Genomic DNA, 14,708 nt, shown 5'->3' on the forward strand with positions numbered 1-14,708 from the left:
ACTCTTTCGATAATTACGTCAGAAGGATGTTTTTCATCTAGGCATGTGGCTTGAGAGAGTAAAACTTGAAATTAATCTCAGGAGGTTCTAAATTTAAATCGATAATCGAACGGGTCTATTTCAGTTTGACGTAATATTTCGTGACGATACGAAAAAACTGCAAATGAATACCAAATTTAGCAAAATTTTTGGCACTAGTTTTTTGCATGTTTACTTTAATAATAGCATAATCACACATTGAATTCTCCCTAACTTAAAAAATTTTTCGCTACTGGACAATTCGGCGTTATGAACTAATTTTCGTCTTTAGACTCGGCAGGAAAACAGAAAGTTTGCTCAAGAAATATTAGAAATAGAAAATACGGTCTTTTTGTATACTTTTGTATTGGGTGCGGAAATTGCGAACAAGACAAGGCTATATTTGATAATATTCCGCATGACCGCATCATTACATCATTTCGCAAATTTGAAATTTCACTAAATTTTGTAGGTAAAAATATGCCGAATGTCGCATTGTCGCATACAAGTTGATTGTAAAAGCTGACAGAAAGTGTCAGAAAAATGTGAAATGCCCTTAAATCTGAAATTGTGAAATAAAAGTTTGATAATGTGACGTCATATCCGGAACTTGACTGACTCAACTCAGGTAGCCAAATAATGAGGAAAATGATTTGTGCGGATTTTAAACAAGACAATTATACTTGATACCGGGGACCTCTCAAGTAGACGTCTCAGGGATGCAACGAAACCAAAAGCAAAAAGTGGTAAGTTGCGCGTGAAATACTAAATGCTGTGGCACTTAAAATAAGCATGCCCAAATCTGTGTATGTCAGTATATGATAGCATGTGGATAATCTACTCTCTTGACACATACTGACAATATAGTCATGCAAGTAATGTCATTCAGCTTTAATTTATGCATCTCATGAAAAGAAGTGAAATATTTAGGAAATTTAAATGCCTTGAAATGAACCAAGCCATCGTAAGTACTTCTATCATTTTTTCTGATTAACTTCATATGAATATTGCAACTGAACTTATATACTGAATCCTGATCAACACGATTGTGCTTTTACTAATCAAAATGTTTTGCTTATATTGGCATTCGATACTCATATTCAGATTATTGACTATCCACTACAAATAATATAGGCGGGTTTTTGTTGTGTCGATTCATATTATTTTCCAAACGTGTTGTAAATATCGGTCACTTATTGCATTAACGCATTGCTTTGTCACAAGATATTTCACCTACTTCAATTTTGACGAAGCTGTAGCATGTTTAGACATAAAAAGGACGACTTCCTGTATATAAGGAAACACTGTTTCTGTTATTTTAATACAATATCTGTATTGACAGAACCGTGTTTCAATCAAAAAATACATAAGGAATAACAGGTGCACTTATACTCTTTGTATAAGGTTTAAACTTTTCTAGCTTTGCTTTAGAACGGGGCTATAATTGGCATATACCGTACGTCTGTGATGGCATTGCTAAGATGATTTGTTTGATTTGCTTATCTCGCTAAAGAACTCCAATTCCTGCTTTGAATTTCTTGAAACAGTGGATAAACACATCAAAATGTTGTATTCTAACATTTTTACCCTAGTATGTTTGTAAAATTCACACTTGATAGATACTAGTAATACAGAGGACATGTGATCTGGATAGATCTCATGATAATAATACAGGTTATTTGAAAAAGCAGGGTGCTAAATTCTTTAAATGAGCACATTCACTTAGCAACAACACAGAGCATGCAGAAGTCTATAAACTTATAATTATGCATAATTTATATAATTTGCAACAACATATGTTCTTTGAAGAGTTTGCATAATTGTTTTATTCTAGCTAAGAGCTGGGCTACTCCGCTTGTCCCCGTGAGCAAAAGGCAGTGGGGGCTAGAGGGTGCTTCTGTCTGGTTCTTGCATCCTGATGCATGCTTTAATGCATTACTTGGTATTTTAGGTCCATGGTGGTTGGCTTACCAAGCAAGGTGGATTGCTCAAAGTTTGGAGAAGAAGATGGTTTGAAATTAAAGGAGATATATTGTATTACTATAAAGAACAAGGTGTAAGAATTTCTGATTGATTGTCTATATTTTGTAGAATTGTAAATGAAATCTCACTAGCTGACTAGCTGCTTTTACAATTTGCAATGTCCTGCCTATAAACACCTCAAGGATGACTTTTAGCTAATGTCTTGGGCAATATTTCCTTATTCCATTATCTAAATAGACTGAATGCCCAATCTGACAAGTTATGCAAGTTTATTGACTAGAACTGACATTCATTATACACACCTGTATCTTCAGAGTTGTAATGTTGTTTGTTTGGTCAAGGTAAAGGACAATGGTTTTGGCTGGGCTAAGTAATGTATTTTTGCATAACAGCCTGGATAGTGATGCTCTTTAGGGATGGGCTGGGTACCTAGAATAATTTTATTTCTGCTCATTTCCCATGTTAGCATGACTAGTGTGTGCTTAATATTAATGTTCTAGGTGAGTTGAGAATTTAAACTAAATAGGGCAACCAAATACATGCTTACTAATGTCTTCTTACATGGATCTTGTCACCTTTTCTCAATTTCAACAAAGTAAAAATTAATTAAAATCCAGACAGGAAATTTAAGACTTTTGATATCATTTTTCCTAATTAATTGTTTGGTTTCATATCTTTATAGTGTTATTGTTTTCTAAAACTTTTTCAAATAAGCCAAAAAAACATCCTTAATTATACTCTCAGTTTATGTGTTCTCTAGGATGGAAGGCCTTTGGGAGAAGTTATGCTACCTGGTAACCAAATCATTAAACATCCAGTGGATCCTCAAAATGATCCTGGTAGATACAAAATGGAAATTATTCGTGAGTGTAAAGTCAACTTACAATTTTATGATTCAATCATCTACATCTACATCTACCATTTGCAAAGTAGTGTTGTATGTGGTCGAAACAACAATACACCTTCAAAGGGTACACAACCTTTGAACAGTGAGAGCAGTCTGGTACCATACCCGACTGCTATTGAAACAGTTCAAATTTTGTGGTTAAGCATTACAGTAATGATTTGTTTGAGAGCTTAATGAATATACCAAATCTATCAAGCTGAAAATTTTTCTAACTAATCAGTACTACGTAACGGCAAGCAAAGATGTAACAAACAGATCAAGTATTTTGTAAATGGAGAGAAATGAAAAAATATGTCATGAGCAATCGTTCTCATTATATGTAGTTATGGTTTAAGATGAATAAATATACCATTCAAACAAATATATTATTTTTCTTAAATTTCAGCTGGAGCTGATAAAGAAGGCCCAGTAAACAGTAATCATGAATCATACCTCTTGTCAGCCTCGTCAGAAGCAGAAAGAGATAAGTGGATGCAAGTCATTGAGAGAATTATATATGCGGTAATTAACGTATTTTTATCGTGTTTAGAGCGTATATTATACAAAATCATCATGTAAATTAATTCCAACATCTTGTAAATCTCGATTGTACAAACAGATAAATGGACAGTTTTTTCTAATTACGTTGTTACAGCCAATTGGAGGCGGTATGTTTGGTAGAAATTTGGCAGACACTGTGATGCACGAGTTTCGTAAAAGTGGAGGGTATATTCCAATCTTTGTTGAACGATGTGTGGAATTCATTCGTGAAAAAGGTTTGCTCATGTTGGAATAAAGTGTATTCAAGTTTGTAAAGTTACAATCATGCCTAAAGTGGCGGTTATCGTTTAGGGCTCAATGAAGAAGGTTTGTTTAGATTACCTGGAGATAACCAACAAGTGACATTGCTTCGAGATGCGTTCAATAAAGGTATGGTTTGGGAGAGTTCTGCTTATTTCATTTGCATTTTTCAACTTTCTCAAGGCCCTATTGTGTCTGCAGGTTATTGGCTGAACATTGTGTCATTTTTATTTAGAACGATACAATATAAAAAGCTTTCTTTTTTACCTGTTAAATTTATTTTTTTCTGAAGTTTTCATAACCTGCATTGCCTTTGCAAGACCGATTGGGTAGTTTTAGGAGGTTGGGGGAGGTACTGATTCAGAAAACGTTTTCAAAACTTAAGTAAAAGTCAGAGGTTGAAATGTCTTGCTAAGCTAAGAAATGCTAGACTGAATAGACCGAACTTTACACAACTATATATCATTACTTAACCCTAAAGATGGTTAAAAATTAAGGTAGCTGTGTTCGGGTTCTTTGCCTCTAATATCACATTTATTTTTCAGAATAAAAGAAATATTTATTATTTATCAACATGTGTAGGTCATAAATTCATTACTTTTTCGTCTTTAGGAAAAGATCCTATCCTTCCAGGAGATACTGATGTACACACAGTGGCCTCTATATTAAAAATGTACCTACGAGAACTGCCCGAGCCTGTTATACCTTTTGAAAACTTTGGACCTCTCATAGCTACTATAGAATGTAAGAACGCCGCATTTTTGCTCTTGTATTATTCTATCGAATGAAAAATTAAGTTCTGTGGCCAGCCACTAGAAATAACTCCTATTAGTGCCATATACCAAACAAAATAAGTCGAAAGTAAGATAGTCGCGGGTTTAACGTGTATAGAAGGTAAAAGTCTTTGTTTCGCGGCTTATGTAATACCTGCCCATATGTTCAATATTGCCTTTATTGGGAATATAAGTGGAGGTGTGGAACGTAACAATTTGAATATAAATTGCGACTTACTTCGCCCGTATAAATGATAAAAAGTTATATTTTAGTGTATGAACTACATGAAGAGGACGCATTGCGAAAAATTGGTAATCAACTTGCAGAAATACCAAAAACAAGTTTTAACTTGTTAAAGTACTTGTGGTAAGAAATATTGAGCTTCCGTCAAACCATGCAGTCCAACATTCTTTTTGGTGGCAGCTGGAGTCATAACAATAGTCAATATATTGTGTTTTAGTCGTTTCCTTCATGAAGTTCACGAGCATTCTTTTGAAAATAAAATGACAGCGGACAACCTCGCTTTAGTATTTGGACCTAATATTCTTAGCCCTGAGGTAGACGCATATCTTCATTATTTTTAACATTACTATGGAATGCAATTTTTAATATTACCATGCGGGATGCAATTTGCTTATATTGTGTACCAAAGGCGTGAGACTATAAAGCCTCATGGCTCATGCATGCACGAGACGAGCTTCAATGCTTTTTTATATGGTCTTGTGGAAAGTCAGCGTTTTACAGAATATGCCGGAAAGAAAATGTGATATTTAGAAGTGTGATAGTTTGCATAATGTGTATGTGTATACAAGTATAGAATTTTCAAGTCTTGCTCTGGCCTACGTTTGATCCACAGATTGCAGCTGGATTTAATGCATTGTCAGCACATTCTCTTTATCTACGTATTGTATGTTCAATACCCACATAATTAACTATTATAGTGATTTAGTTTCCTAACGGATTTAACTTCTTGTTTTTGTGCAATATAGTCCGAGGCTGATCCTCAATTGCTAATGGAAAGCTCAACATTGATAAGTAAGCTAACCAAAATATTTATTTGTAAACAACAAGTATTATTTAAGAAGACTGAAGATGAAGAAGAATTTTTGCGTCGAAGAAGAGAGTGAGTACTTTTTTAACATTCTATCATGACGTGCATGGCGATTTCATCGATACTTTTGATTCGAACGGAGTCAATTTCATTAATAGGAGGCAAGGAAATCTCATTGACTTCACTTATATGGATTGTGCTGGAAGTCCAACAATTAACCAAAGATTTGACTTCAATATACCCTTAACCCCAACAACAGATGCAAACTCCAATTCGCTTGATCCTTCTTTAGGACGAGGTGATGCTGGTAAGTTTTGCACTTCGGTTGATGGCTGACGTTGACCACGTTGGGTGCACCCCTGCGCGCTCGCACATCTTAGCCACAGATCTCTATATTACGCTGAATGCAGCCTTTATGTTTTCCAATAAAGCGCCTGCATGGGTACGAGGCTGGACGTTGACGTCGAGGGACGCCGGAACGATGCGAGGGCAAGGAAACAGTGTTTTTCGTGACAGGGCACTTCTTTATTGACGAACACTATAGAGATTGTTTGCAAAACATCAGCAGTTGAACTTTGTATCTTCGTGTTTTCCTTTTTATTCGATCATTTCGGTGTCCCGAGATTTCCGCCGGATGATTATACTATTCTGTGAAGTTCGTTGGCTGCATTTCTAGCGTTTTCTAAGGCGGATTTATTAACGAATTGCAATGCAGCCCTTCAGATTGAAAAAGCATATTTTAACCCTCCCTTGTCCCTGCTGCTAAACAACGAGAGAGGCAGCTGTCACTGCTGGCTACCAATCCCTGGTTCTTGCTTGCATGAAATTTATCACATGATGCATGACTGAATGAAAAATGTTGTGCTGCACGCAGCAAGTCAACGGCAGTCAACGACTTTTCAATATTTAGAACTGGAACTAGAAAGTGAACTGGAGCTTCAACGGCGGCAATTCGAAGCTGAAATTGCTGAATTAACTTCGAAACTAGAAGATGAAAAGAAAATTCGATCTATGTTAATATTACGCGTGCAGGATGAAAGAAGAGCAAGGTACATGCATTTATTCAAATTGCAATATTATTTATAGGTTTAAGAATCGATAAAAAACAACGTTGTGTCTTCTATTACCTTTAATTCAACCTAGGGTCGCTGTTGAAGAAAGACTTAAATTATTGGAGAGTGGAATAGACGAACTAATTGAGTCAATGAGTAATAGCACAACATTGAAAGAACGTTTGTCTGCGTACAGAGATCATGATAACGAATAGCCGAGTGAGCAAGTAATGTAGGGCACATAATTTTAAATGGGTTGTTAGCCACCATTTTAAAACAAGAAAGGCAGTATCGGGCATTAAAAACACAAATCTTTCGATGAAAGAATTATACCACGGTTATACTACACTGCACAGCAGTTAATAGAGCTGTCTATTTCATTATCATTTTAAAATATTGTCTTCGTCATAATTGATGTGGACTAGTTAGTCATCTGCGACTTTAAACAACTTGCTAATTCGAATATCGTTATCGCCCAGTCATTATAGTTGATTTGACTGATACTTCATTAGTGACTAACCATTTTTTTCGTATGTATACAATAACATGGTCAATGATATGTAATATACACTTCCATCTCAAACTATGCATGTATTTATTTTTTCAGTGTTAGGTGATTCTAAGTAAGAGGAAAATTGATGATTTATTGAAAAATCTTGTAATTACTAATCAGGGTTTCCACAAGGTATTTGCATATGGCGTCCTCATAGGCGGATAGCAATGAAAAATAACGATGAATAATAATGAGTAATAATAATGAATAATACCTTGAAAAGAATGCATAACATATCCTATTAACACAGATCCCTCCCTCCGTTGTGGTTGTCAATTGGGATGGGAGGAAATTTCCTTGCATTGTGGACATGGGCGTAACTAGAACGGTAATTGGAAGGGGGGGGGTGAATATTCATATATTTCCAATTCTGCCCGACGGATTCTTATTGTACGCTATTGCACTTACAAAAGAAATCCGTCGGGCAGAACTTGATAAATGTATATTCACCCGCCAATTATCGTTCTGGTTACGCTACTGTTTGTGGTGACCCTGAATGACTTGCTGAACGCAGGTGCAATTCCTATTTGCGGTAATCTAGCGCTGATTTTTAACCATGACTCCATGAGGCGTACAGGTCCGATGTGTCGAGTGCCATGCCCCGGCAGGTATCGGTCGATGCTGCCTTTCGGAAAAGAAAATTTTCAAATTAATTAAAATTTAGGGTGATTTCTGTATTGTAATGTGATGATCGTCAGGTTTACAATAATTGACATGCGCGACTTTGTGCCATGGGAAATAGAGACATGACAAAAGGCAATATATATGTACGTTCAAATGGTAATGTTTAAGTAGAATTTCTTTTTAATCAGCCTTCGACCTTTATTTTATTTTACATGCTGTGGCATGACCCGAGCTAACCTGCTTTACCGCATACATATCTTATTTTTCCATACTTGAGCAAAAGTTTTCACATGTCTTGTGACGGTTCTCTATACATTCAATTTCTTATTGTAAAATAAAAACAATGGCCAAAGCAATGGTAAAGCAAGGTAAAGCTCTTTCGTGGCTGATACGATGTCATGATCGTAACTTTTTGATATTTTAATTTTATTTTTAATCCTTAGCATTTTCTGAAATCATTGTAATATATAAATGATCAAAATATATATAATAAATTAAAATGTAGATATTTTTTATTCCGTTATATACCCGATCTAGCTACGTTTCAAAATCGAACTTTAATCGTCAAACTTAGGTTTTAGTCTATATTTACGTCAAGTATTCAAAATAACAAAATCCCCGCTAAGATCTCGCCACATTTGCCTTTTTTGCGAATCGCGAGGTGGGACGCAAAAGGGATTGGCACTGGGTAATATTTATAGTTTTCCTATCACCATGGTTACAGATCATATTGTCACTGTATTGTCCATAGGGCTTTATCTGATCCTAAGTACAACTCATGTTGGCAAATATCTAAGTCTCTTGCTGTCAAAATATTCTCATTTATATGACGATCTAAACTTGGTATGAAATAGGGATGGCAAAGGTTTTATTGCAGAAGAAATTACAAAAAAGGTAAACGTTTGCTAGGCTGCTCCCGCAAATAAAATTCGAGCAAAAAGCCCCAAATGTCGAAATGATCAAAACGTTTGTCTTGCTATTGTATAAATTTGGAAATTGTCGACCAAAAATTAAAAAAGTTGGGCTGAATTTTTTTCTTCAAACCCGATTTCAGGTACTCTGTGCTGAATAAAGTATTTGATCGTTATTTTATCTCAAAAAAACCGCGTGTTTGGGAATCTTTTGACCCCAAACATCTTTGTAATAACTTGATACGCGTTGCGTACAATATAAACGTATTTTGTAATGCATTTTATCCTTCACTTTTATCCCTCACTAAGGAGCTTATAGAATGGAAACAACCTGTCAATGTATTAAGTTTGGATGTCAATTTCTTGGACGTCTTTTTATTTAGCATTCGAGTTTAGAAAAGCATTTGACAAATTATTTTTAAGCTATAAATGTTAAATTTGTTTACAATGCATTAGCAATGGTTGAGAATTGGATTTTGTGTTTATAATTTTGTCGGTCATCCATGCTGATTTCTCTTATGAACTTTTTTGTATACCATTTGTGTAGTGCTAAATTTTGACACTAGTTAAACTATGGTTCCTAGGTTTCCTTTGTCATTCTGTGCAATTCTGTTCTGATATATACTGCACAATTAGCCAAATGGTTATGCTTGAAGATCATGTTGCCACATGGTACTACATTTTATAACTGACTTTCTGACCATGGAAAAATATGAGAACTTGGGTTTAGTTGGAGAAGGGTCGTATGGAATGGTGATGAAATGCCGACATAAGGAGTCAAATCAAATTGTTGCAATCAAAAAGTTTTTAGAATCAGAGGATGATAAAATGGTTAAAAAGATTGCAATGAGAGAAGTTCGAATGTTGAAGGTATACTATCATATACTGAATATTATCATCACAGTGCTTGACAAGTATCAATTATCAATTGCAATACCATATTATTTATTATAATAATAACAGTATGAGGCATTATGGTGTATTTTTCGGGAATATTAGGAACATATGTATAAGCAAGATACCATGGTTCTTCAAAAAAACATTTAAGATTGGCTTCTTTTATATTTTAGCAACTAAGACATGAAAACTTGGTGAATCTAATAGAGGTTTTTAGAAGAAAGAAACGGTTATTTCTTGTGTTTGAATTTGTTGATCATACGGTACTTGACGACTTAGAACGATATCCAAATGGTTTAGATGAAATGAGAGTTCGAAAAATTATGTGGCAGGTTATAAGGGCTTTGGAATTTTGCCACAATCATAATGTAAGTATGAATCATCTTTTGTCGTTCTCATTTATTTTTAATTTAATTTTTCAAAATTCATTACCCTCAATAAATCCCTAACTCCATGACTATATATGCAGTACTTCAAAGTACTGTTAAGCCTAAATCATTTGTAAACCTATGTATACTAAAGTATAAATTCAATAATATATAAATGAAATTTATATGAAATGATCAATAAATGTGATAAATTTAAACTTTTGTATTTCTAATTTTTAGGTCATCCATAGGGACGTGAAACCTGAGAACATTCTTGTTTCAAAGTCTGGAGTTGTTAAAGTTTGTGATTTTGGATTTGCTCGGACGACAGGTTTGTTGCATGCACATTGAGCATAGGTTCCTGAACTTACTGCAAGGGTTTAAGGCAATGAGAGCAAATCTAAAAACAGACTATCTTTGTACAAATAGAATATTACAATTATTCTGTCTCAAAGAGCTTGATTTTAATTACCATTTCCTATTTCCCTAAATAATTACTTTATGACATTTCAAGATTACCAGTTTGATTTACAAGTGTTTTTTTACAAGGTGTGGCCCCTGGAGAGGTATTTACAGACTATGTAGCTACAAGATGGTATCGTGGTCCAGAACTTTTAGTTGGAGATACTAAATATGGAAGGTAAGTTGTAAGTTACAGTGTTTAACAAGGTTACAACCTTGTTATCAACATTTTAAGAAGTTGAATTTAAGTACACTTTCATGTTCTACTCTGTCAAAGTCTTTAACTTTTTTGCCTTTCTTTTGTTTGCTTATTAAACATTGTATAGGCCAGTCGACGTTTGGGCTTGTGGCTGTCTCATGATTGAAATGTTGACTGGTGAACCTCTATTTCCTGGTGATTCTGATATTGACCAGCTATACCATATTATAAAGTGTTTTGGTATGGTTACTGATTATGCAAATTCTTCCACTAACCAATTGTAGTGCTTGTTTTGCAGTACTTTTTAATACCACTTGTATAAGTTAGCCTGTGTATGAACTTCCTTATTGCAAAATATTGCTAAATACATATATCATACAAGAATTGTAGATTTTTTGCCAATATTCTGTTTGTTAATGTTTTTTTAGGATCATTAATAAGCAGGCATAAAGAAATATTTTCTCGAAATCCTCTGTTTGCGGGCATGAGGTTACCTGAAACAAAACAGATTGAACCATTGGAAAAAAGGATTAAGGTCGCTTCATTGGCTTTAGACTTCAGCAAGGTATGCACAAATACGTTAAATGTAAGTCCAGTACGTATCTCTTAAATTTTTTAATCTTTCCAGAACTCGGACCATATTTATGTTTGTCTGTCATGAAAAACCAAACGCTCTATTTCTTGTTTACGAAAATATATACACGTATAAATATCAGCCTCGTTCCTAGCGTCAATCCGCCAGAAAAAAGAGCGAAAGCGAGATAGAAAAGGACTGCACGCTTTCTATAAGCCTAAAAGATTCTCAGTTCGTCCTTATTCAAAACTTTTTGAGCTCATCCGCAAAGATTGGACTGATGATCAGAGACAGAGTGTGGCCCCGTAAATACGCTGGTCCCCTGAAGTGTGTGTTTTATCGTTTTTTTTAGCAATGCCTTCGACTCGATCCGGATTCAAGGCCAACATGTACGTCGTTACTTAAGCACGAATATTTCACGAAAGATAATTTTTCTGAGAGATTTGCGACAGAGTTGAAGACAAGAATAAACCGTGAGATTGCTGAAAACCCATTGTTAAAACCATTGGAAAATTATGACGAGCGCTCGCGGGAGAAAAAAAAGGAAAAAAAGATGCGTAAGGTAATTACAACTTTGCAGTCAACTTTTCTTATGGGGTATCGCTGCTTTAAGATGAAATATTTGCTTTAGGAACGCGAGACCCAAGAACGTAAAGAACACAGAGAGACACGGGATACGAGAGAACATAAGAGTACAAAAGAGTACAAAGATACAAAGGAACATAAAATTTCGCGAGAAAACAAGGAACATAAAGTTATATTAATGGATCATATAGACGTAAGAGAGGGTAAAGAACATAGAGAGAGTAAAGACACTAGTACTCGCGAGTACAAAACTGACTCTAAGGAATCGACATATAGTTACAAAGAGAACAAAAAAGGAAAAGGTTGGTCCAAAGACAATGTAGCTTCGGATAGAGTTGAGAAAATTAATCGGAAATATCCTTTGCCAATTCCATCTCATGCACCTTCTTCGTCTCAAGGACATGGTTCTCAGTTACCCGCCATGAAATCCGATGGTCAAACATCTACGTTCAATATTTGGTCGACATATAATGTATCAACAGACATGGCCGGTACAATAACAACAGCAACAACAACGACAACGACAAGCGCTGCAACTACGTCAAGTCCCTCAACGTCCGTAGATATCCATAGTCCAAATCAGCCAATCAATCGTCAACTAACACCAATTAATGAGCACCGCAATGCAACGAACCATACTATACCAAATTTCGGTTCAAGACATTCAATATCAAATCCCTTAAATATGGCAAAAACGAACTTGTCGTTTAGCATGAATAGCCAAAAATCGCACGAGGATGAGCAAGCAAATTATGGGTCATACCGGTAAGTATAGCCTATAGGTTCCAATTCAGTTCAGTGTTAGGAGTTATATTGGTAGGATCCATGCATACAGTACATATACTGTAGATACTAAAATTGTTTATAAAAAGCCAGTTAACTGTTAGTCATAGTTGAAGATTTTACATTCAGCAAATGCATGCATGGAATTCGGTTAGATTTGCTACTGCATGGAACGATTAAATCGACTTAAAAGAAAAGAACCTGGGGCCAGTTGTTCAAAGCTGGGTTAGCGCTAACCATGGGAGGGTTAAATTTTAACCCACTGTTTTAGTTTAAGTGCTTCTGAACCGATAGGTATTCAACTTTTTAAACAAGCGATTAAAAATATTTTTGTAAAGATTTGCTTTAACCCAGGGTTAAGCTAACCGGCTTTTGAACAACCCCTGATGTTGTTAGCTACATACTCTACTAGAGTCCACCATATTGATCCTTCTTTTGTCTTAGTTCTCCTACAGAATCGAGACATAAAAAGCACCCGAAAAAGAGCAGTAGCCAGTCGAATCAAGCAAACACGACAGTACTTTCATCGGAACATGATCAAATGTCGCCAGGAGTCGAAACAACCAACAGTACAAGATTGTCAGATAGCAGTCGTGAAAGACGCCCATCACTTGGTGAGGCGAGTAAGAGACAAAGTAGATCACGAGAGAAAGACAAAATACAAGAACCTTCTTTTCTTCCTGATGTTGTTGGAACTGAAGGTTGGTTTTTTACCCAAAAAGATTATTACGCAAATATGCTGTCAAATACCTAAGCTAGGTCACCCGCAAAACATATAAAATACTTATATATACAGTAGCAATATGTGGTTTTTGTGTTTTTGTACCTTGTCAGGCAAAGCACACCAGAAGACAAAAGGTCAAAAGAAAATGTCTCTTGCTATGCCACATATAACAAATCTTACACCATTTCAAGGCTCGTCAATGCCTAATCAGGTATGCATAGCTTGCCGCTTTCCATGAAATTCGTTTATTTTATGGATCATACAAGAATTAGGAAAGAATTAATACACTGTGTTCGCAAGATATTTACCAACCACGTTAGTCGGATGCACTACTTTGCTCGACTAGAGTATAAAGCTTATATAGGTTCATATATAGTGATAGGAAAGACATAGTACGGCTATTGTGACTAGGGTTCGTAATAGAAATGGAGGCCAAAATATACGAAATCATATAATTAATTGAATACGATGCTTCAACGAGTGCGGGTGTTCTTCTCAACTTTTGAGATCACCTTCCTTTTTACTGTATGTATAAATGTTGTGATTATTTTAATACTTTATCCAAAACGCAATTTTTCTACGTATAAGTATAATCAGATCTTTTCATGTTTTTAGGGAACGTTAAATGGAGAGGACCCTAATTTACCGTCTGTATAGCTCAAACACAAGAATAACTGGGTCATTGTCGTCCAAAGCGTTTGTATATAGCAATTCTATTCATCGATCCACGAGACCTGTTTCGCTGATTCCGACCTGCAATTTTTGCCCTGTTCAGACGAACATAAACAACCTCGCCAAACATTTTTTAATAGTTGAAAAAATGGCTAGTGACAATTAATTTTTAATGTGTACATATTTCGATGGTAATTTTAATGTGAAGTTAGTTGTGATATTTGTAGAATTAGAAATATGAATAGACCATATGGTTTATCGTGATGTATCGCTTACATGCATGAATGCAATTGGCAAGATAGGCCTGGTTTAGGCACCGCGTGCTTGTTATGAGCCGAACCTAGGCTATAAAGCCCAGTTCACACTTAATTCAATTAATGTCACGATGCTCGTGCAATGGTCTCATTCCACGAAACATTTTTCCAGTAGCGGCGAGTTGGGGGGAGGGGTAATTACCCCGGGGCCGAGGCTGGTACAATTACCTTGGTACAATTACAGCGAGGGCTAGAGCCCCATTTACACTACACTAAATTTATTGGCACGGCACGGCTAAAATGGGTATCATGCTAATAAAATTGGGCTCGGGTACCCATTTTAGCCGTACCAATAAATCGAGTGTAGTATAAACGGGGCTCTAATCTCCGACAAACAGAGAATCCATGCAATTATTAGACTACAAGCTAACAGTACGTTGTATTTGCTCCTTACTGCTTAGCTTCTGCGATAGTACGCGTTCAGCTTCTATCGTATAACACAGTGGTCTGCACATGTCACACAGCTACAGTAGAACC

The 14,708-nt window shown here is 35.7% G+C and overlaps 2 protein-coding genes across 3 annotated transcripts; both read left to right on the plus strand.

Annotated features, from left to right (window-relative positions):
* The first annotated feature begins 664 nt into the window (after positions 1–664).
* On the plus strand, positions 665–7,480 carry LOC114529219 (rho GTPase-activating protein 24-like). Of its 2 annotated transcripts, none has more exons than XM_028550984.1 (13): positions 665–764; positions 1,970–2,074; positions 2,762–2,864; positions 3,294–3,409; positions 3,543–3,663; positions 3,740–3,817; positions 4,301–4,432; positions 4,735–4,828; positions 4,923–5,019; positions 5,452–5,585; positions 5,672–5,820; positions 6,424–6,562; positions 6,657–7,480. In XM_028550984.1, exons 1-13 carry the CDS (start codon positions 738–740, stop codon positions 6,778–6,780), a joined length of 1,419 nt encoding a protein of 472 aa, XP_028406785.1. In that variant the 5' UTR covers positions 665–737; the 3' UTR covers positions 6,781–7,480. The 2 variants fall into 2 exon arrangements, with proteins under 2 accessions (XP_028406785.1, XP_028406779.1); XM_028550978.1 differs by lacking the exon at positions 665–764 and adding an exon at positions 873–982.
* A 1,014-nt stretch (positions 7,481–8,494) lies between these two features.
* LOC114524011 (cyclin-dependent kinase-like 2) lies at positions 8,495–14,327 on the plus strand. Its single transcript, XM_028545116.1, has 12 exons — positions 8,495–8,636; positions 9,238–9,523; positions 9,724–9,918; positions 10,159–10,249; positions 10,468–10,558; positions 10,707–10,819; positions 11,008–11,144; positions 11,506–11,715; positions 11,785–12,503; positions 12,966–13,222; positions 13,356–13,456; positions 13,861–14,327. The coding sequence occupies exons 2-12, from the start codon at positions 9,323–9,325 to the stop codon at positions 13,900–13,902; spliced, it is 2,157 nt and encodes a 718-aa protein (XP_028400917.1). The 5' UTR covers positions 8,495–8,636; positions 9,238–9,322; the 3' UTR covers positions 13,903–14,327.
* Positions 14,328–14,708: the final 381 nt, after the last annotated feature.

The sequence above is a fragment of the Dendronephthya gigantea genome, unplaced genomic scaffold (genome assembly GCF_004324835.1).
Source record: "Dendronephthya gigantea isolate DGI-Jeju-01 unplaced genomic scaffold, DenGig_1.0 000001F, whole genome shotgun sequence".
Taxonomy (NCBI): domain Eukaryota; kingdom Metazoa; phylum Cnidaria; class Anthozoa; order Malacalcyonacea; family Nephtheidae; genus Dendronephthya; species Dendronephthya gigantea.